Source organism: Felis catus, chromosome C2 (genome assembly GCF_018350175.1).
Source record: "Felis catus isolate Fca126 chromosome C2, F.catus_Fca126_mat1.0, whole genome shotgun sequence".
Taxonomy (NCBI): Eukaryota; Metazoa; Chordata; class Mammalia; order Carnivora; family Felidae; genus Felis; species Felis catus.
In genome coordinates, this window is record NC_058376.1 from 65543278 (window position 1) to 65565349 (window position 22072).

The 22072-nt window shown below is 44.5% G+C and overlaps 1 protein-coding gene across 3 annotated transcripts; it reads right to left on the reverse strand.

Moving 5' to 3' along the window:
• Positions 1 to 57: 57 nt before the first annotated feature.
• POPDC2 (popeye domain containing 2) lies at positions 58 to 19886 on the reverse strand. Of its 3 annotated transcripts, none has more exons than XM_006936077.4 (4): positions 18326 to 19807; positions 13700 to 13808; positions 6893 to 7424; positions 58 to 767 (listed from the first exon to the last, which is right to left on the reverse strand). In XM_006936077.4, the coding sequence occupies exons 1-3, from the start codon at positions 18814 to 18816 to the stop codon at positions 6936 to 6938; spliced, it is 1089 nt and encodes a 362-aa protein (XP_006936139.1). In that variant the 5' UTR covers positions 18817 to 19807; the 3' UTR covers positions 58 to 767; positions 6893 to 6935. The 3 variants fall into 3 exon arrangements, with proteins under 3 accessions (XP_006936139.1, XP_003991718.1, XP_019695369.1); XM_003991669.5 differs by having other exon boundaries at positions 7034 to 7424; positions 18326 to 19802; XM_019839810.3 differs by lacking the exon at positions 58 to 767 and adding an exon at positions 1152 to 1672 and having other exon boundaries at positions 7034 to 7424; positions 18326 to 19886.
• Positions 19887 to 22072: the final 2186 nt, after the last annotated feature.

A 22072-nucleotide genomic window follows, 5' to 3' on the forward strand; every position in this document is an offset into this window, starting at 1 on the left:
TTATAAACCCACTTAAAACTATGAAAGGAAATTTAATTAACTAAGTTGTTTAAAGTCCCTCTGAAAACTATTGTTTAATACTAGGGTCCTAAACAGAACAAGAGATTTGTAAGTTGAACTTAAAAGCTTAAGGGAAAACTAGGTTTTTAAAAATTTCTACTTCTATAAATTGAATCTAACTGGAAAAACAAACAAGTAAACCATGAAAACTTCTTGGCTAGCTGACTTCAGTGACCCTTTTAACAGTTCAGAAAAACAACAAGGGAAAAAAACTGAGTGATTTATGGAGTGCTTACTAGGTGTCACGCCATGTACATGTCCGAGGGGCTCTACCTAAGTCAGCTCATTCAGTGCTCACCACAACCCTGGGAGATGGGTTTTGTGAATCCCCACTCTACAGATGAGGCTCAGAGAGCCTATGTAACTTGCCCAAGATTCTGCAGTTAGTGAAGGATGGGATCGGTGCTTTCACACTTTTGGGTGCCTTTTCCTGGAAGGAAGGCTGGTGAGGGTAAATTTGCACAAGTCGCCTGGAGCCCTTGATGTTAACAGCAGGGCGACGTCTTCTGTGTCTGCTCTGACCTTGCCTGTGAGCCTTCCAGGGGGTGAGACGCGGTGTGCACTCAAGTGACCTTCCTGTGAAGATTAGTGCGGCCAGAGAAAAAGATAGCCTGTTGATCCTTAAAGTTCAGGAGTGTGGGTTGGAGCCAAGGGGGCCTGTCCCCTGGACATAACTTGAGAGTAGCTGTGGAGAGGAGTTCTAGAAGCTGTGGAAAGAAAAAGAGGAAGGATTTCAGCACTGTGGCTCCAGGTGGCTTGCCTAACACCACAGGGTTCTTTTCAGTTTATTTTTCTTCTACTAATTCACAACGCTTTAGCTGTCCCCAATACCTGATGTGATAGGGGCGGTCGTATCTTTGAATCGTCTCATTCTGGAGTATTAGGATGAACCAGCTCTGAAGTTATTTAGCCCAGTCTCGTTTTTATAGGAGACGAGACCAAGAAATCAACTCCTGGTGCTTCCTATGAAGAATCTATAGAATTCTACTTCTTATCTAGCACTACTGAATGAGTTTCCAGGAAAAAAAAACCTGTATGGCAAAATGATGAGTCTTATAAGACCCCTGGCTTTTTTTTTTTTTTTTTTTTTTTTTAAACAAAGAGAGGCCTGTAAAATACAAGTAGGAGAACAATAGGTTCAGGCTGTTGTGGGTTGCAGGCTGCTGTGATCCAGAGGGCTGGGAGGGAGCTGCTTCCTCTTTAACTGAGCTGACCCAACATGAGGTCTTGGCAGAGAGAGTGGTGCTACCACCCAGAGACTCAGAACCTGAGGCCCGGGGGCAGCTCCTGCTGTGCCACCATTAAGGGCAATTTTTTTGCCCCAGGTCTGTTTAGCAAAACTGACAGCTCCAAAAGGACCTTACAGCCACTGCAGAGAAAAATATAGTGGATGAAAAGAGGGTGAAGAGAGTGTGATGGTGATCTGTCTCCCCATGAGCCAATAAAGGAAAAGAGATGAAGGTCTGGCAAGTGATTGGTGAGTCAGGGGCTGAGGAGCCCATCGTGTGAGTCTCCACCTTTTTGCTGGGCCTTTGTCCTCAGGGGCCTCTGCCAGTTGCCACCTTCCCTGGAAAGCCAGACTGGGGGAAATAAGAGGTGAAATCATGTACCTCTGACAGAGAGGGAGGGGGGTTGCTAAACAATTCTGTATACAATGGGATACTGAAATACTTTACACATTTAACTAGGGCTTTACAAATGACAAGCTACCTTTCTATACATTATCTCAGTTACTCCTCACATCAACCTGGTGAGGTAGACAGGCTACCTATCTACCTATTAGTACGTATTTATTATCCATTAGACTATTAGTCCTGTTCTGGAGATGAGAAACCACTCTTTATGGTTGTTAAGTGACAGGACCAGAGTCAGATCTTAGAATCACAGAATCATAGTATCAGAGTTAGAAGACACCTTAATAGCAATAGCCTAAGGCATCCTTCTCTCAGAGCCTGCATCACCTTATAAAATCTCTGAGATTTCTTCTGGTTCCTACCTGAACTCTTCCAATGATGAGTAACTCACTAACTCTAATGAGGCAACCCATTATTAATACTGAGTAAAACCCTTCCTTCTTATCATATTCAGTCCTTAACTCATTTCTGTCCTCACAAGAATACCAAATTAAGGCAAATTCTCTTTTTAAGCTTATTTATTTATTCTGAGAGACAAAGAACATGAGTGGGGGAAGGGCAAAGAGAGAGAGGGAGAGAGAGAATCCCGAGCAAGCTCCACACTGTCAGCATGGAGCCTGATGCGGGACTTGAAATCATTAACCGTGAGATCATGACCTGAGCCAAAACCAAAAATCAGATGCTTAACTGACTGAGCCACCAAGGCGCCCCCCCAAATTAAGGCAAATTCTAATTCCCCTTCTTTTCAAAATCTGAGGATAGCACTCTTGCTCATCTCTCCAGATTAAACACCTTCAATTCTTTCAACTGTTACTCATGACGATCCATGACGTAGTTATCTGGCACAGTGCCTAAAATATACAGTAGATACTCAAATAGTTGTTGAATTGGCTCTCTGGCCCTGGGTACTATTATCCTGGTCCTGTGCTCCTTCCCCTACCACAGTTAGTCTCCATGTTGTCATCTGTTTCTCATTTGCTTGTTTATTTAAACAATAGGGAGGAGCACCAGGGTGGCTCAGTCGGTTAAGCCTCTGACTCTTGATTTCAGCTCAGCCATGATTTCACGGTTCATGAGATAGAATCCTGTATGGGGCTCTGTACTGACAGTGCAGAGCCTGCTTGGGATTCTCTCTTTCCCTCTCTCTCTCTGCTCCTCCCCTGCTCTCTCTCTCTCTGAAAATAAATAAACATTGATAAACATTTATAAATAAACATTTATAAATAAATACATAATAGGGAGAAAGGCAACAACATATGGTTTCTACTTTCAAAGCACAGAATAACTTGAAAACATAATCAAAATTGGCCACATTTCAAACAGCTTTCGATTAGTGATAATTTGTGCTAATAGACTTGCTCTCTGATTTAACTGCTCACTCCAGAGTTGCATTCATGGAGCAGCTCCTATAAGTAAGACACCAAATGGGACATTGTGGAGAGTGACCTCCACAGAATTCAAACTCCTAGTGAAGGCTGGGTTAATGCGAGGTCTGACTCTAAGACCCCCCCATGAATGCATTATGCAGCAGGGCTGTTTTGCCCATTCAAAGAAGTAGCATTCAATTCCAGGCAACCCCAGACTAAAAGATGTACTGTTTTTCAAAAAGACCTCTAGTGGAAGCGCTGGCTATTCTTAGCTGGTCGTGGTGGGAAGGACAAGCATGGGTGTCAGTGTGATGAAGCTGTGTCTTTCTCAATGATGTAGAACTCAGCCAGCTTCATGGTTATGTAAGTGCTGTGCCAGGATGAACAGCACTGAGCTTACAATTCTGGTAACTGAAGAGCCGGGGAATAGATGGTGAGTTGTTCCCCTCATTATAAAGGAAGCAATAGTAAATTGCTACCTATCACAAGGGACTATTGTTTAAAGTAATAACCCTAGAAGGGATTTGATGACAATAAGTCAAACCAAGCCCCCGAAACACAATTCCAGAGAAGGATCTCCGGTTTAAATTATCCCATTATCACAGACTGAACTGAAAGCCATCTGAAATTTATACAACTTGATCAGGTTTTCAAGTTGTTCTGAAAACTCTGTGGTTTGGAAGTAAATAATACGTTTTTTCCTTTCTATTACTTGAACAAAGAAACATTGAAAAATGTACTCTCTTTATATTGCCAATACTAATACTTTAGAAAGGGAGTTGTAATAGCAGCTTTCTCATCTTGAGGTTCTGAAAAGGCTGCTTCCCAAAGGATGATTTGAAAAGGACTATTTCATATGATAGTCTCAAGGGCAGAGGAGCTTCGAGATTGAGTGGTGACCTTTCACACAGAACATCTGCACTATCATCACATAGTAGGTGATAGAGTCTTCACAGGTACAGAATGGGGGGGGGGCTTTTTAAAAATTTTTCTTAATGTTTATTTTTGAGAGAGACAGACAGAGCAAAAGTAGGGGAGGGGCAGAGAGAGGGGGAGACACAGAATCCTAGGCAGGCTCCAGGCTCTAAGCTGTCAGCACAGAGCCCAACACGGGGGCTCGAACTCATGAACCGTGAAATCATGACCTGAGCTGAAGTTGGACGTTTAACTGACTGAGCCACCCAAGCGCCTCGTGGTGGGACTTCTAATCAAGCAGAACCCACCATTCAGCAAGGAGGAGGACAGTCCCAAGTCATAAGAGTAAGTGTAGTGAAATATGCTGAAAGACACTGTGATGTCCTGGGGCTTGTGTCCATTTCACTGCTGACTGTTTCTCTTGTTTGCTTCTGAACAACTCATCCTTTGCCTTCTTAACATAAACCCAAGAAGGCCTTTGGGGTCCATCTTATCCAACACACTCAAATGAAGAAAGTGAGGCTCAGTGAGGTTGTGTGGTTTGCAAAACGTAGCAGACCCAGACGTAGAAGCCAGGACACTTCAGGCTCCCAGTTCTGGCTATCTCTCGTTTATCACGTTGCCTCCTAATGTCTGGGAAAACTAATACGTGAAATGTGTAGCTACCTAAAGCTGGGAATTTTCATCCCTTCACCTGAATGGTTTTCTCTACAGGCAGAGGGAGAGGTACTGATCTTGGAAGAGTATGGATTAAAGACCAAGATGGGGGTGCAGGGCAGGTTAAGAGGAAGAGTAGATAGAGCAAGACAGGGAAGTGGGGAAGAAAGGAAAAGAAGGTAATAGAGGAGAAATACATCAACAATTAAATGGGGGAAATGTAAAGGAGAGAAGAAATTAACTAAGAAGAGAAGGCCTGTTTTTTCTTCTTATGAGCAGCAAACTGAAGGGAACCAAGGACTGAACAGAAGTCAGAAAGAGGGAAGAAAGAAGAGCAAATAGAACTACAAAAAAGGACAAAACCAGGAAGAAAACGAGAACACCAAGAGCTGCTACGAGTTAGGAGTGTGTACAGGTGGGTGGGCATGCTGGACAAAGAGAGGGATCCATGGGACATAACCCATATGCATGGATGGGGGTGGACAAACAGGAAGGTGAGTATCAGCACAATGGGAAAGGGGTGATGAGAGTGGTCACTGTAAATGGAGGAAGTCAACAAGTAATCTTGGGTCCTGGATAGATCCATGGAATTCTCCAGAATCAGCCCAACTATGGTTCTAGGGACACTGGTACTACAGGAGATGATATATTCCCTATCTCTAACACCAACGCTCTAACCTCTTATCATTTGCCTCTCCTACCTCTTTCATCATTTACATAACTTGTGTTATAAAATAAACATTCACTCATTCACCATGTGTACCCTGGAAACCTTCCTCACTGAGCTAGTTCCTTGAAAAATTTGTCAGTGCTTCCCAAAGGATGGTGGGTCCCTCGGGCACCTGCGTCACACACACTTGGAAATGCTTTCCCAACTGGGAACCGTGGGATTTTCCTTAGGAGAATCCAGGCCTCCACCACTGCTGGGTGGAGTCCCAGAGGAAAATGTCACAGCACTGTGAGAGCAACAAGGGGGAATACGCAAGCGATTTCCTGGAACTACTCAGTGCAGCCTTTCTTGTCCATTCTCCTGCGGTGTGAGGGAAATCCTGCCCTTACTGTTAGGTCCTCCCAGATTTGTGCCCATCCACCTCACCCAGGTGTGGTTTGTGGGGAAAGCCAGGCTGCTGTTACACCCATAGGATCATAGTAACAGGGCAGCACCCAGTCCTCTGCCCGAACAAGCAACGCACTCTACACCGGGCAAGAGAACAGCAAGGTGGGATGCTTTCCTCCCAGGGTCATCAGCGTATATCACAAGCCTCTTTGAAATATGTAATTTTAACAGACATAGCTGCCCAATCCAAGCTAAATAGCGACTGCTTTCCAGAGCTGCCTCTATGCTAGGAAAAACCGATAGGAATAAGAACCGATAGGAATTAGCGTTTTTTCCCCTTTAAAATGCATGCCATAGGGGCGCCTGGGTGGCTTGGTCGGTTGAGCGTCCGACTTTGGCTCAGGTCATGATCTCACGGTCCGTGAGTTCGAGCCCCGCATCGGGCTCTGTGCTGACCGCTCAGAGCCTGGAGCCTGTTTCAGATTCTGTGTCTCCCTCTCTCTCTGCCCCTCCCCTGTTCATGCTCTGTCTCTCTCTCTCTCTCTGTCTCAAAAATAAATAAACGTTAAAAAAAATTTTTTTTTAAAAAGAAGCAGCCAAACTGTTTAAAATAATAATAATAATAAAAAATAAATAAAATGCAGGCCATAAATAAAATCCCCAGTAGCGCTCTCTGTGGCCTTAACTATTCACACAGGAGCTCCTGGGTGGCTCAGTCGGTTAAGCGGCCCACTTCGGCTCAGGTCATGATCTCACGGTCCGTGAGTTCGAGCCCCGCGTCGGGCTCTGTGCTGACAGCTCAGAGCCTGGAGCCTGTTTCAGATTCTGTGTCTCCCTCTCTCTGACCCTCCCCTGTTCATGCTCTGTCTCTCTCTGTCTCAAAAATAAATAAATGTTAAAAAAAAATAAAAAAAAAACTATTCACACAAACTTGCAAACAATTTAGCAATTGTTTGCTTGCTCAAAATGTCAAGCAGCCCACTTTCTAAGACGCAATCACCCTTAATAAAAAATGAGTTCAAAAAAAATCCCCCGACGCCTTGCATGCACCTGGAGTGAGTTGCTACTGCAAGGCTGGGTTAATGCCACTTTCTGGGAGTCCTGTGAGAGGACAGACTCCGTGAAATGGTTTTTTGCCCTTACAAGCTGAGTTAAGGCCAACTGTTGGCGGGAAGGCAAAGAGTTGCCTTCTGAGTACTTACACAGGATCCTGAGCCGGGTGGTTGTGCCCGTGTTAGCTCTCCCTCACCTCATGTACTCCCCATCACTCCTATAATCCATGAACGATTCTGATCCCGACACCTCCTCAAAATCCTCCAGCACCAGACTGGCGGAGTCCTCACCCAGGACGCCGCTGTCCGGCCTGGACATCCTGGCCCGGGAGGGAGGTGCTGGAGGGCCACTGGCAGCTGGAAGAGGAGAGCGAGGGGGTGTTTGCTGGGCAGATGTGGGCATGGCTGACTCACGGACTTCCTCATCATCCTTCTCAGACTCTGGCCCTGTATCTGGAGCAGCAGGACCCAGGACATGGTACAGGCTGGGGAGACGGATGTCGAAACGCAGCCCAAACTTGGCAAAGAGCTTATCGTTGAGAGCGTAGAGCTTCTCAGAGATGTCATAGCCCAGCAGGGCTGAGAAGAGGCGGGAAATGTATCGCTCTTTGGACAAAAGAAGGTGGAGACTTTTCCGGGGCCAGGAGATGTAGCTACATGCAGTCTCAGCAGTCAGAGTGACCTGAAAGGTGTCGGGAGAAGAGAGTGAAGATTTAAATTAGACTGTGTCCATGCTTAGCTCAGAGAAACATACAATTACATGGCAAAAGGCTGCACTTTTGTTGAAGAAACTGTGGGAGCCCCCCACCATCCCATGCCCACCATGGCCTTGCCTGGAGGAGGGCCAGTGAATGACTTTTACTTGTGTGCATTGACATGGAGGGGTGTACTTGTCAGGAGCCCTGGGTTCAGCCATTCACCCACTGGGCCCTCCCCTCCAGGAACCTCAGTTTCCATACCCAGTTTCCTCAGCTGTCATATTCTGTGGTCCCATGGCTGTGGAAGGTTCTGAGTCTATTGTGATCTCAAGATAGAGATGGGGCCTCTCATTGCTCTGAAAAAGGCTGGCATGCTGATGACAGTTTGTTTTAAGAATAAAGAAGGATAATATATTGCAGTAAGGATTAAGGAAGGGTTGCAATACATTTCAGTTAGAGAAGAGCTTCTCATTAGGCCTGCCAAGTTGCATCAGTGGGAGAACATTGGCCTGGAATTCAGGCCCAGGAAGCTGCTCTTGACATGGCTATGACAAGTAACCAAAGAGATCTGATGACTAAAGTCAGAAAAAGGGCACAGAGGAGAGGAACTCTTTTTTTTTTTTTTTAACGTTTATTCATTTTTGAGAGACACAGAGAACGTTTATTCATTTTTGTGAATGGGGGAAGGGCAGAGAGAGAGGGAGGCACAGAATCCGAAGCAGGCTCCAGGCTCTGAGCTGTCAGCCCAGGGCCTGACATGGGTCTCGAACTCATGAACCGTGAGATCATGACCTGAGCTGAAGTTGGACACTTAACCGACTGAGCCACCCAGGCACCCTGAGGAAGAGGAACTCTTAAGAGCACAGAGACAAAGGGCACCCCAATCTCCATTTATTTAGCCATCTAGGAAGTTCTGAGCACTTACTACGGGCCCATAATGCAAAGCTAAATTACATCTGCAGGGTAGGTAAGGTGCCTGGCACGTAGCAGGTGCTTGATAAATCCTTGTTTTAACAATGATAAGTGCTCAAACTGGGGTTAAACTGGAAACGTAAGTAGGAGAGTAAAGTAATAGGGTGTAGAATCACACAATTCTTTATAATTGGATTGGCCACGATACTTTAAAAGTCAGGCGGCCAGAAGGCTCATGTTGAAGAATTGTGGAGACAATGGAGATAATGGTGATGATGATAGCAGCGAACATTTACCTAGAGGTGGCTGTGAGCCAGGCATTGTGTTCAAGTCTTCATGTGGATTTTCTTATTAAAGGTAGGGTTGACTTCCAAACACCCTTTATTAGAGATTTTCTATAATGATTTTAATTCCTGCATTGTGGACCAGAGCTCCCACTACCCTTCTCTCTTCCTTCCTCCTGCAGTAGACCTCTTCTACTTCCTTCACTCATTTCCTCACCTCTGCTTCTCCCCGCCCTCCCCTCCCATCATCAACCCTGAAGTCAGGCCTCTAAATTGCTTCATCAAGGCCAGGAGCTGGCTTCAAGTTCAGCTTTACCCTTTGACCAGCTGTGTGACATCAGACAAATTCCTTAATCTCTCCAAGCATGGTGCCTCATGAGAAAAAAATTCTGAAAGAAGTACTCACAATCTGCCCATTCCTAGCAGTTCAGCAAGGAGTCGTCACCATCTGCCAAGGCCCATACTTTATAGGTGTACTTACCAATAATTCCCAAACAGGAAATCAGAGTACTGACCCTGAAGCAGGTGTGAAGAAAAGCCACTCTGGACATAAATGGTGTCCTTGATGCCAAACACAAAGACAATGGGCATGCTTATGAATGTAATTTTACTTCTTCCATCTTAAACCAAAATAAAATCCTTTTTCTTCCCCCTAGCCTCTCTTCTTTGGCTAGCTACGGCCTCATCAGTTTACTCCCCTTCTCAGCAAAACTCCAGGAAAATGGTTGTCTGTGCTTGCTGTCTCCAGCTCCTCTCCTCTCACTCTGTCTGAAACCAGCAAGGTTTTGCCCCTCACAGTCCACACACACACTGTTCCTGGTAAGGTCACCAGTGGCCTCTAAGCTGCAGTGTGACATCAGTTTTCCTGGTCAACCTTGCTGATGGTCCCTTCTCTTTAATGAGCTTTCTCTACTCGGCTCACAGGGTGCCATGCTCTCCTGGGACAACCTCCTCGTCGCTCCTTTGAGGCTTCCTTTTTCTCTCCAGCTTCTAAACACTAGGGTATCCCAGAGTCGGTCCATTCTTAAACTTTTCTCTGTCTAAACTCACTCACTTAGTGATCTCATCTAATCGAATGGCTTGGAATATCATCTGTGTTCCCCAAAACTCCCCAACTTGTGTCTCAGGCTCAGACCTCATTCTTTAATTCTAGACTCAAATATTCAACTGCCTGTGCGGCATCTCCATTTAAATGTTCGTAGATGACACAAATCTAATATATCCAAAACTGAACTTCCTCTTTTCCTCCAAAACCAATTCTACTTGTAGCCTGCCTTATTTCAGTTGATAGCAGCTCCATCTTTCCAGCTGCTCAGACCAAAAGCCTTAGAGTCTTCCTTGATCCTCCTTCTCACACACACACTACATGCGATGCATTAGGAAATTCTTTTGGCTCTGTTTAGAAAATGCATGCTCTGGCCCCACATGATGTGGTTCCTTATCCCCTCTTTGATCCTCTCCTACTATTCCCTCCCCTTCCTCTCTCCGTTCCAGCCACCACTGCCTCATTTCTGTAGTTCAAATATGCTAGTCCCTCTCACCACAGGGCCTTTGCACTGGCTCTTCCTTCTATCTACTCTGCTCTGCCCTCAGCTTCCCAGAGCTCACTGTCACCTCCCTCAGGTCTTTGTTTAAATGTCACCTTCTCAACAAAGATTTCTATGACCACCCTACATAAAATTGCATCTGTAACTCTCTTAAGCCACTCTATTTTTTTTCACTATTTTTTTCATTATCTTTTAACATCTTACGTAGTTACTCATTATCTCTGTGGCTTATTTTTTTATTTTTATCTCCCCTACTAGAGTACAAATGGCATGAAAGCAGGGAACTTCCTTAGTTGTTCACTGATACATCGCAAACACCTTTAACAGTGCCTAGTATACAATAAATGCTCCATACACATTACTGAAGTGATTGAATGAATCAGGTAAAGACTACAAATCTTATACGCTGCAAAACAACCGAATGTGACTTTTGCACGTCCTGTATAAAATCCTTCCTCAGAGGTCTTCAGGAAACTTGTTTATTGCCTCGTTCCCCCATGCATGTGCATATGTCTGTAACAAAGTTTCAACAATCTTTTTCTTTAGTTCTCACTTCAGAGGCTGATTAAATGAATCAAATGAAAAAACATATGTAAAGAGGACTTGGGTTTAGTAAGACACAATGTAAATTGGAGAAATAATTATGATTTCTGTGTGATACCTCCTATGCTATGTCCTTGGTGACGAATGAGAGGATCACAGTGCTAAACAGTCAATAAATTCTTATTTAATTGGATTGCTGAGAGGTGTGATGGAACATTGATTCATTTGTGGTAAACACAATGAGAATTATGATTCAGACAGTCACTACAGATTGCCCTATTAGTCCACAAAGACTATAATTGAAGAAGGCAAGGACAGAATGAACTATAACTCAGGACAACACCTGACATTTACAAAGAGGAAATGAGACTTTACACAGCCAATAGCAAACGTGTGGATCTTATTGCTCCCAGAGGAGGTGCACACTAAAAATATAAATGGGAGGAATATGACGGTAGCTACATTCCAGGCTGAGAGGCCATCTGGGGTTACAGCCCCTCCTTTCAAGCATAGCTTAGGGGAGGACACCCAGCTTATCCACCACCTGTTCATCAGTGTCAATGTCAGAAACAGAGCCTGGTCTATCTGGCTCAGGACCGGTTCTTAGGGCCCTAAAGGAGTTCTCACAGGAGACTGCTGGGCTGGTTGGAGACGGTAGGGGTGTGTGTGGTGGAAGAGGAACATGATTAGTGGGGGTCTATGGCTGGTGGCCTGGCAGTGGGATGGGGATTGTCTGTCTCTCAGGATCTGTCCTCACAGAGTCAGAAGTCAGGGTGGGGCAGAAGCAGGCCCAGCCAAGTGGCCACTGCCTGCCATGTATCTATTCTGGAGTTAGCTCAAATGCTAGCTTGGGGGACTCCCCAATAGTAGTGATAGAAGTAACATGGAACGCAGTACGAGCAAACTATTTGGACAGGGGAGTCCTTATAAGGTGTGTGTGTGTGTGTGTGTGTGTGTGTGTGTGTGTGTGTGTTCATTCCACTGTACTAGTGACCTGCTCATTTTTAAAAAGAAAAGAAATATTGGGTGGGAGAATGGGCTAAATGGGTGATGGGCATTAAGGAGGGCACTTGTTGGGATGAGTACTGGATGTTAGATGTATGTGATGAATCACTAAATTCTACTCCTGAAATCATTATTACACTATATGTTAACTAACTTGGATTTAAATAAAAATTTTTTAAAAAGGTCTATATGATCATATGTTGGTGAGGATGTGGAGAAAAAGGCACCCTCGTGCACTATTGGTGGGAGTGCAAACTGATGGAGCCAATGCACTGGTGGAGCACGACAGTTTGGAGGTTCCTCCAAAAGTTAAAAATAGAACTACCATAAGATCCAGTAATCACACGACTAGGTATTTACCCAAAGAATACAAAAACACTAATTCAACGGGATACACATACGCTGATGTTATAGCAGTATCATTTACAATAGCCAAGACATGGAAGCAGCCCGAGTGTCCATTGACTGACAGATGAATGGATAAAGAAGATGTGGTGTATAGGTACAATGGAATATTATTCAGCCACAAAGAAGAATGAAATCTTGTTTGCAACAACATGGATGGATCTAGAGGGTATTAGGCTAAGTGAAATAAGCCAATCAGAGGAAGACAAATATCATAGGATTTCACTCATGCTGAATTTAAGAAACAAAACAAACAAAAGCAAGAAAAGAGAGAGAGTGCATGAGAGAAAACAAGAAACATACTCTTAACTATAGAGAACAAACTGATGGTTTACAGAGGAGATGTGGGTGGGGAGATGGGTGAAATGAGAAAAAAAAAGAAGCATTTATAAGGGTGCAAATTTCCTCTTCATTTTTCTTCTCCTAGCTCTGCTAATACAACCATGGTTTGCTTATGCTGTAATTACCCCTGAGGTTGTTTTCATGTAGTTTGAGATTTGGGGGGGCAATAAAAGTGTGAAGGAAAAAAAAAGAACAGAAATAGTAGAGCCAGGCAACTTGACTTTGCCACTTTTGAGACGAAGACTTTGGGCAAATTGCTTGATGTTTTGGAACCTCAATTTCCTCATGTTAAGTGGGGTAATAATAATATCCAACTCAGAAGGTTGTTGCGAGAATCAATAAGGCAATATAACATATGGCGCCTCCCATGTACTAGCCATTCGATAAGTGAGAGCTGCAAAGAAGGGAACTAAAGTCTGAAGGGTTGGCAGCCCCCACCTTGGAACATGTCTGTGGATGCCTCACAGAGTTCTGAGACACCAACTGCCCACTGCCAGGCCAGTTCAGAAAAGCTTTCTTGAACACTTCCTGTGTTCATGGTACTGTCCTTTGGAGCCCGAGAATAGAGAGAAGGGGAAGCCCAGATTTCTACTCAAAGAGTTAGGAAAGGAAAGACAGAAAGGAAACCAGATCATGAGAACAGGGAGCAATATATGCACCAGTCAGCAGAAGTAAAAAGAATAGAAAGGCACACAGACAGGAACAATAAGCTTCGGGATAGAAGCTGATGAGGTCAGTCTGGGCAGGCTTCAGAGGAAGTAAGATGCCGTAGCCTCATTTAGAGGGGGGAAATGCATTTCAGGCAGAAGGTACAGAGGGGGGCAAGCATGGCTGTTGCAAAACAATTGGATGTGTTTAGGGAAGTACTAGTCATTCAGTGTGACCAGTATGAGCAAAAAGTGGGAAAGAGAGAGGGGCTGGAGATGTGGCTGGATATCACAAAAGGTCTTAAGGAGTGTGGGTTTTTATTTTGTGATCACTGGGTTTTAGGCATAGGAGTGACATGGCCCACCTATCAGGGGTTAGGACCTCCCTGTCCCACCCCACCCACCTCTGCCAGCAGCCCACGTACTCTTTCCACAGAAGGAGAGTGCTCCCACGTCTAGCATCACATTGGCGGTGGTTCAGAGAACAGATGTAAGCGGGGAAAGATGGAGGGGGGCATATCACTGGGTCACAGTGGGATGGGGTGGGATGGTGCTGCCACAGGCTCCCTATTACCTGGAATACCCCCTCCTCGGAGGGCTGCAGCGATTCCCACTCAGGAGAGTCCATGAACTGGTAAGGAAAGATGTAGTGCAGAAATTGCCCATCCTGGCTCACACGAACCCTGGCAAAGGGAGAGAAGAGACCATGTGGGAAAAGGAAAGCGACTACCCAAATCTTCTTCAGTCTACATTACATATTTAAAAATGGAAAATGTTGAGAATCCAATATCGGCTTTTTCCTCTTTCCCCCTGAAAACTCAGAGTTTCAGCTTCAACCTCTCTCTAACATGAGTTATACCAGGAAAGGAGGTGTCTCTATTAAACAAAGGGGGAAGATAAAAAGATCTTTGAGGTATATTCTGTCCATTGGAAAGGAGCTACTGTTTCATTTTTTTTTTTTTCTGGAGCTTTATTGGTTAAATAAATATTCATGGAGTACCTCCTGTGTTCCTGGAGGTCTGGAAATGCAGAGAAGGGTATGATCTGATCCTTGCCTTTAAGAATTTCACAATTTAGTGGAAATCACAGATGCATAAATAACTGACTGTAGGTCAACCTGTGTTATTGTGGAACAGGAGAATAGAGGAAGGAGAGAAATTAATTCTCTTCAAGAGGCAGATTTCTAAAAGGTGACATTGGAGCTCAGTTTTGAAACATGAATAGGATGTTGAAAAGCAGATCAGGATGGGAATAGATGGAGAACTGGGGATCCAATGTGTTGTATGTTTTCCAATATCTGTTTTTTCCCTTCGCCCACAATGCTAGAATTTTAGCTGGGCTTGTGGCTGCTCAACTAGACTGCATTTCCCTACCTCCCACGCAGCTAGGTACAGCCATATGATTAAATTCTGGCCAAATGGGATTATTAGCACTCCAAATCTTGCTCCTAATGAACGCCTAGATACATATGTCTACATATAGATTACCAAAGACCGTCACCAATTAATAAGCTGTTGCCTTTTATCTGACATCCTAAAGATGGAAGACAGAGGGGATATAGCTCTCACGCCAAGCCAAGGATGTGGTGTTAGCCTATAGTCTCCAATGGAAGAAACACATTTGCTCTTACAAAACCAGGTAATATATAGAGATAGCCAGGCAGAACTTCCCTGAATAATAAGTAGATTCAAGAGAAAATGAAGTGCCATGCTCTCCTACCTCAGGGTCTCCATGGATTCTGTACCCTCCAACTGGATCTCTTCCTAATTTCTACCTTCTCTGTAGATCTCAGCTTAAACATTTCTTCTTCTAGGAAGTTTCATCTGACCTCCCCAGAAAAGTTAGATCCACCAGGTACCTGCTCTCAGTGCACTTTGCATTTCTCTTTGGAAATATTATGTCTGTTATTCATCACTATGTCAAACATTAATTATTGATTTTCTTGATAGCTCCATGAGATAAGAACAGTATTTTTCATATTTTAACACTGGATCCTTAGCCCCTAGCACTCTTCATAAATAATTTTGGAAGGGAAAAAGTAAGAAGGGAAGGTAGGAATGGGGGAGAAAGAAAAGGAAGGAACAATTGAACAGATGAACTCACTTGTGTCACCATAAAAAGCAGACCAACATCTCAAGGAAAAGCTTCTCAAATACAGGAAGAAAGACAACAGGAGAGAATGAGCCTGTTGCTGCATACACCAGACCTTACCAGCTCCTCAGGCAAGGGCTCTGGCCACTCAAGCCAGCTACTAGGAGTGCCATTATTTAGACTATGACATCTAATAAGCCTGCATGGCTCCCTGAAGCCATTTCAATTGGTCTATTATGCTCTTTGTCATTTAAGCCTCTTCTTCCTTCTTGATCTCCTGGACAACAGGTTTTCTTCCTACATAAATAGCTTAGTTGCCTACTCAGGAGACTGTGCATATGAGAGAATTTTGTATGAGAGAAACTCACCAACAGTAAGCACAGCTTAACAGGGTGATAAACTTTGGGGAATTCCCTTGGCTTTTCTGAGTCTTAAAAGGGACTGGTTATAAATATTAAAATAAAAAAAAAAGGACATCTGAGGTTTCAGCAAAGGGCTCCAGATGAGAGTCTGCATGAGAGATGGGGAGGTCTGTACAAGAAGCCCCCACTTCCTGGCATAGAGTTCTTGTTCACAGCTTCAAGGTGTTCAGTACCTAACTGTAACCAGCCCAAGGTACAATGATTCTCCTTTAAAACTGGAGCCTGGTCATAGACTAGAAGCCTTGGCTCCCAGCTCTAACTTAGCAAATTTGAGACAGGAGGACATTGAAAGATAACAAATAAGACTCTTGGGGCACCTGGGTGGCCCAGTTGGTTAAACATCCAACTTTGGTTCAGGTCATGATCTCACGGTTCATGGGTTCAAGCCCCGCATTGGACTATGTGCTGACAGCTCAGAGCCTAGAGTCTGCTTGGGATTCTCTGTCTCTCCCTCTCTCTCTCTCCCTGGCCATCCCCTGCTCATGCTCTGTCTGTCTGTCTCTCTCAAAAATAAATATCTAAAAAAAAATTTTTTTAAAGTAAAACTCTTACTCCAAACTTTGAAAAGCAAAGGGGAAAATTGTTAATTTAAAAAAAATATATATTTCATTTATTTATTTTTTTAAAGTAGTTTCCACACCCAACATGGGGCTCGAGCTCACACCCCCAAGATCAAGAGTTGCATGTTCTACAATCTGAGCCAGCCAGGTGCCTCCAAAACTGTTTAATTTTTGATTTGGATTTTTGATGCTAAGTATACTAGGAAAAGGCATGCTGAGGGGGCAAGTCCCCCTCTCCCTGTCACGGGGAAGTGGTCTTATATAAGTTCATATTAAATTCATCACATAAAAGATAGCTGAACCATACAATAAGCTTAATATACTTCCATACACATGCATCATACTAGTGGAGAGGGCCTTTCTCCCCCCTGTCTCAATTCCCTCCTTTGAACAGATGAGCCACGAGGAGCAAATAATATCCTGGATCATGAATGAGAATGTCTCCTAAATTGTCTTTATTTTAAGCATGGAACTGTAGGGGACAAATAGTCATATTGTATTTGTATTTACACATGTATTTGTTTATAAATAATGCCACTTGCTTACACTTCACTTTACTCGTGAATGAAATGAAATGTCTCCCCACGAAACCTCATAGCTTATTCAACCCAAGACTTTGAGTCCAAAAATAATCACATGTATACATAACACTTTTGTTTCTACACATTAGTAGATAAATGCATATTAGCACTACCAGTAGTAGTTGTGGTACCATCATTATCATCCTCAAACTTTTTTCTTTTTCACTGTGTGGTTGACAGTCTTATCTGGTTTCTTCCCCACCCCCACCTTGGAATTAAAGCCTTCTGATAAGATTACTATCTTTATCTTTTCTACCACATTCTCCTGGTTTCAAAAAAGCAAGGGAGGAAACTGAGGACAAAGCTTTTGAAATACTTTGCTTGCTTTCCACTGAGGCAGCCCAAGTATACTATGTTAAGTAGTGTACTGTTTGATGCTCAGTCCCACAAGTAAGTCCCTCTAGGGCAATATTTCAAAGATTCCACAAATGCCTACCAAATGTACAGCATAGAGCCCCATGGTATTTCTTCTGAAAATATCAGCCATTGACCAATACACATGTACAGGGTATGATTGGCCATACACTGATCCTGACTAAGATCATTTTTGCTGGGGCGCTTGGGTGGCTCAGTTGGTTGTCTGACTCTTGATACCAGCTCGGGTCTCGATCTCACTGTTCATGAGATGGAGCCCCACGTTGGGTTCTGCACTGGCAGCAGAGAGCCTGCTTGGAATTTTCTCTCTCCCTCTCTCTCTCTGCCCCTCCCCCACCCACTGCACCCGTGCTCTCTCCCTCTCTCTCTCAAAATAAATAAATAAACTCTAAAAAAAAAAAAGATCATTTCTGCTAATTTTTGACTGTCACCCTTCCTAAAAGGAGTCCAAGGTATCTCCACCAAATCCTCAATGAGATATGTGTGGGCATCACTACTCTTCCCTCACTGTGTGGTCCTTAGATTTATAGTACTTCACTGGTCTGTAAAAGAATCTCAGTAGAACAAATGGGAATGGAAAAGTGGACAAGGGACATTCCCTCTCCTCATCTGGTTGTATACCAAATGGCTTTACCACAGAGCCTATATATGATATCCTCAACACAATTGGGGCTGTTTCCTCGATCCCTTGGCAAGGAACAGGCACTGTTTCCTGTATATACAGTCAGCACTTAGGAAATACTGAATACATATGAAAGGAACAAATCTACCTTATTGAAATGTTCAATTTTCCAGAGCTTATAGAGATGTTGTGCCAGCTTAAGCATGATCCACCAGTGTGTGTATACTGTGTGTGTGTGTGTGTGTGTGTGTGTGTGTGTGTGTGGTCATTTCAGACCCATGCTCAAGAAACACTCACCCCACACCTCCCAACACCAAGCGCACCCACAGTCCTTCCTGCCAACCAAGAAGATGCCTCATGATCTTGTTTCCTCTTGGAAAATGCTAAGAAAGAGGAACCAAACCCATGCTTAGAAACATCTGTTTTGGTCTGTTTGACTTGCCATATCCTTCCCTCAATGGAAGGGGCCTCAGAATGCAAAGGGACACACTGGGAAGTGAGAAGCATGGGCAGAGGGAGGAAATGCTGAGCAGCGACCCAGTAGCTTACCGGCCAGAGAGTAGCAGGGACAAGCGGTTGATGGGTGTCTCACCCTCCACAGCGTAAGTCTGCTCAGTGGCCAGAGTGAAGACCTGCTCCTCACAGCAGTGAACAATCTCCTTGTACACCTGCAGAGGCACCTGCAAGGGTAGGCACAGCGTCTTGTAGAGGAGATCGAACTCCTCAGGGAGGGTGTTTTTACGCAGGCGGTAGACCAGGTGTGCCAGCTGGAACAGGCAGGCCGTTGCCAGCAGGAAGCTCCAGAGGATGATGTCCAGGCCGCAGGCATCAAACCAGCCCCACATCACGCAGCACACATAGCCTGTGCCCAGGAAGCCAAAGAGGTAGAAGCATCCATACACCCCACTGCCCCCCATGAAGCCCAGGAGCAAGAAGCAGTTGGCCAGATGGTAGACAGCCCCTTCCAGATCCTGCTTCCAGCCACTGCACACTGGGTCCTGCCAGAGAAGCTGGCGCATTGTGCTGCCGTTAGCACTCATCTTCAGGGCGTCTCAAAGCCTTGCTGGGCTTGAAGACTGTCCTCACATAGGGAATTCAAAAAATGAACTAATCTGTCCTCCCAGAGTCTTCTCAGGTCCGGCTTCTCACCGCCAACTCTGCCTTTCCTGAGAGGAATGCTTCCAGTAGCCTTGGGAATAAATGGCAGAACATAGTATACTTCATGGAGAATTTTAAAACTTTTTTCCCTCTCGTTTTCCTTCAGCAAGGTTCTGGCCTTCTTTGCAGAGCTCTGGCAAGATTCCTGGGCTCTAGGTTTCTTAGAGCAGACTTCACATTTGGCTCTTAGCAGAAAAATCTAAATTGTCCCGAGGTAAAGATAGGACTATGGGATCGAAAACTTTAGCGGTGAGGGATAAAGTGGCCACATCCTGCTCTCTGTTGTCCCTAGTCAGAATGAGGAGAGCCCAGCACGGGAGGCACACTTGTGTTCCATTTGGAATGCGTCTCTCTTGGCACCGGAAGAAAGGGTGACCCCAGATGGATACCATGTTTGGAATTGGAATCCAAGAGGTACTGGCAGTGAGAAAAAACAGGCCAGGCACACAGGCAGGCTGGCAGAGCACTTAACATATCTCCCCAGAGGACAAGACCTCTGGGCAAGTGAGGCAGGCTGGGGAGAACAAAGGAAAAGTGAGCAGAGAATTTACCACAGTACCGGCAGGCATGCCGGGTACTGCTTAGAGCTCCGGTGGGGAGGGCTAGGGGCTCTCCTGAGCTGGGAGGGCATAGCCAAGTAGGAAAGTAGGGGACTATTATAAGAAAAAATCCTAACAGTGAGAACTGGAAAACCCCTCAGAAGTCTTTATTAAGTCACATTATAAACATCTCTAGGCATTTATTTGACACCCATTAAACAAAAATGGCTACGAAAAGCAGTTCTTTGAATTCTAAGCTGACTTTCTCCTGCATATATCTGGATTTAGGCATAGTTAATACAATGGTACTACAGTGCTCAGATCATCACCCTACCCATTATTTGCAAATTATAATAACTACCACCCATTAAACAGGCTACCCGGTGCTGGACCTCAATTAGGTACTTTACATAGATACTATTTAGTCATCATACAACCCCTCCAAATAAATATTATCTTCCTTCTAGATCTAAAAAAAAAACTGAGGCTCACCTAAGTAACAAGTTCCATAGGCAGTAAGTGGTCCAGCCAGGATCTGATCCCAAGACAGACTCAGTGCTGTGCGCCAAGCAGTTTGCACAGCAAGTAGAAATAGACTAGATCCATGACTCCCAATCCCACATGCACCCTCCCCCACCTGCCAGAAGTCTGATGACATCCAAGGAACTTCTGGATGAACCTGGGGTCTATTTTGGGTCCCCAAAAAATAAATCTGGAGTATGCAAACATTAAGACATGTCCCTCTGGCTTCCAAATGACTCCTTGATTTTTTCCCTTGCTGCTACTTAGTATTTATTATCATTCTATTGCCCTTGAGACACTTTGGGGGGGGGTGTGGTACCCAGTAACTTTCCAAAACTACTTGAGTGCTCAATCCCCAGGGACTTTTATTATACTGCTGATATAATAACCAAACCAAAATTAGTGAGAAATTAGAAATTGTCAAATATGCTGAGGAGTGGAACTTTTTAGCTCAACAAATATTTACTGGGCGCCTGCTATGAGCCAAGCACTCAGAGAATCAGATTCCTAAGAGCTTTCACTCAATCAAGAGAAAGACACTTGAAAAAACAACGGCAATTCAGTGTTGGGCACAATAACTGAGTTAAGTTTAAAGAGAGGTGGCTGCCTAGAAGGAAACATTGGGTACAGGAAGGAATACATACGAGCTAATGCTGGGTTTGAGGCACAGGCATTGAATTAACCAGGTAGGTAGAGGGAGAAGAGCATCTCTAGTGGTTAGAACAGCGGAGGTAGAGCCGTGGAGTTGTGAAAATGAGCATGGCATGTTAAAGGAAGCCCGTTTTTTCTTTTTTCTTTTTTTTTTAATTAAAATCGCTGGACCAACAAATGTGTACCTTACTCCCTTCTTTCTAAAGTTGAGGGGGGGAATCAGTGGTAAAGGAAAAGAGCTAGAGAGTGCCTGGAGAAGGAAAGGCCCTGCCCCCGTCCTCCTCTCAGCGACGACTTGGATGTCATTTGAGCAGCAGAGTGTGGGGATTTCCATACGCTGCTTCTATGTCACCTGCCTGCCTCCCAACCAACCACTGACTTCGGCAAGCAGCAGCTGCTCATCCCTCCACCTTAGTCACGCACCCAGAGCTGCCAGGGCCGCTGTCCCTGCCAGCTATGAGCCAGGAAATCAGAAGCAGGAAAGAAGAAGCAACCAGGGCCCTGCCCAAGATAACATTTCAAAGCAGGTCGTCTTTCTCAGCATGCCTGACCGATGGGCTGGCCCTGACCCTTTAAAGAGACAGACGGACCCACTGACTGTTATTCTCAGCCTGCCTTGTCAGTCCACATACGTGCTCATCTGAGCAGAGGATGCTACCATCTATCAAGCAGTCACTGTTTCCTCATGTCGTGCCATGACACCTTTCTTTTTTAAATGGAAGAAACAAACTCCTAGAGGTTAAGGAAGGTCAAAGAGCTAGCATGTGAACTACAGGGCAGGTCATTTGAGTTGTATGTTCTCTGTGTTGTCCCACCTTGCCAAGTACGTTTGGGAATTTGTATGCTATGGGGGATTTGAGCATGCTGCTGGTGGTGTGGCCTCACTGGTACATAAGCCCCAGAGGCTGTCATGATAGTGATATTGTTGCCTGAAGGACGGAACCTATGATGGGAATACGACAATGCAAAGTTGTGTCTGTTTTTAAATCCAGATGACTGAAGAGGGAAAACATTTTGTGTCAAAATGGTATGTTCTTATAAGGAAATCCATAAATATGCGGGTAGAAGCACAGAAGAAAATATTGGGGGAGAATAAAAGGAAACAAACAGAAGTCACATCATTTATGGTATTGATTCAATCCCATAAGCATTTATTTAGGGCAAAGTATGTACACCAAGCACAGGGGATATAAAGATGAGCAAGACAATTGTCACCTTCAGGGAACTTTTGGTATGATGAGGAAGAGTGACCCAGAAATAACTGCAATCCAATAAGTGTATTTGGGGTTCAAAGGAAACCCAAAGGATTGGGGAGAAAGGATTCAGAAAAAACATCACAGGGAAGGTGACATTTAAGCTGGTCTAAAAAGATGACTAGTGTTCCCCAACTAGGGGAGGGCATTCCGGGAAGGGAGAACAGAATGTG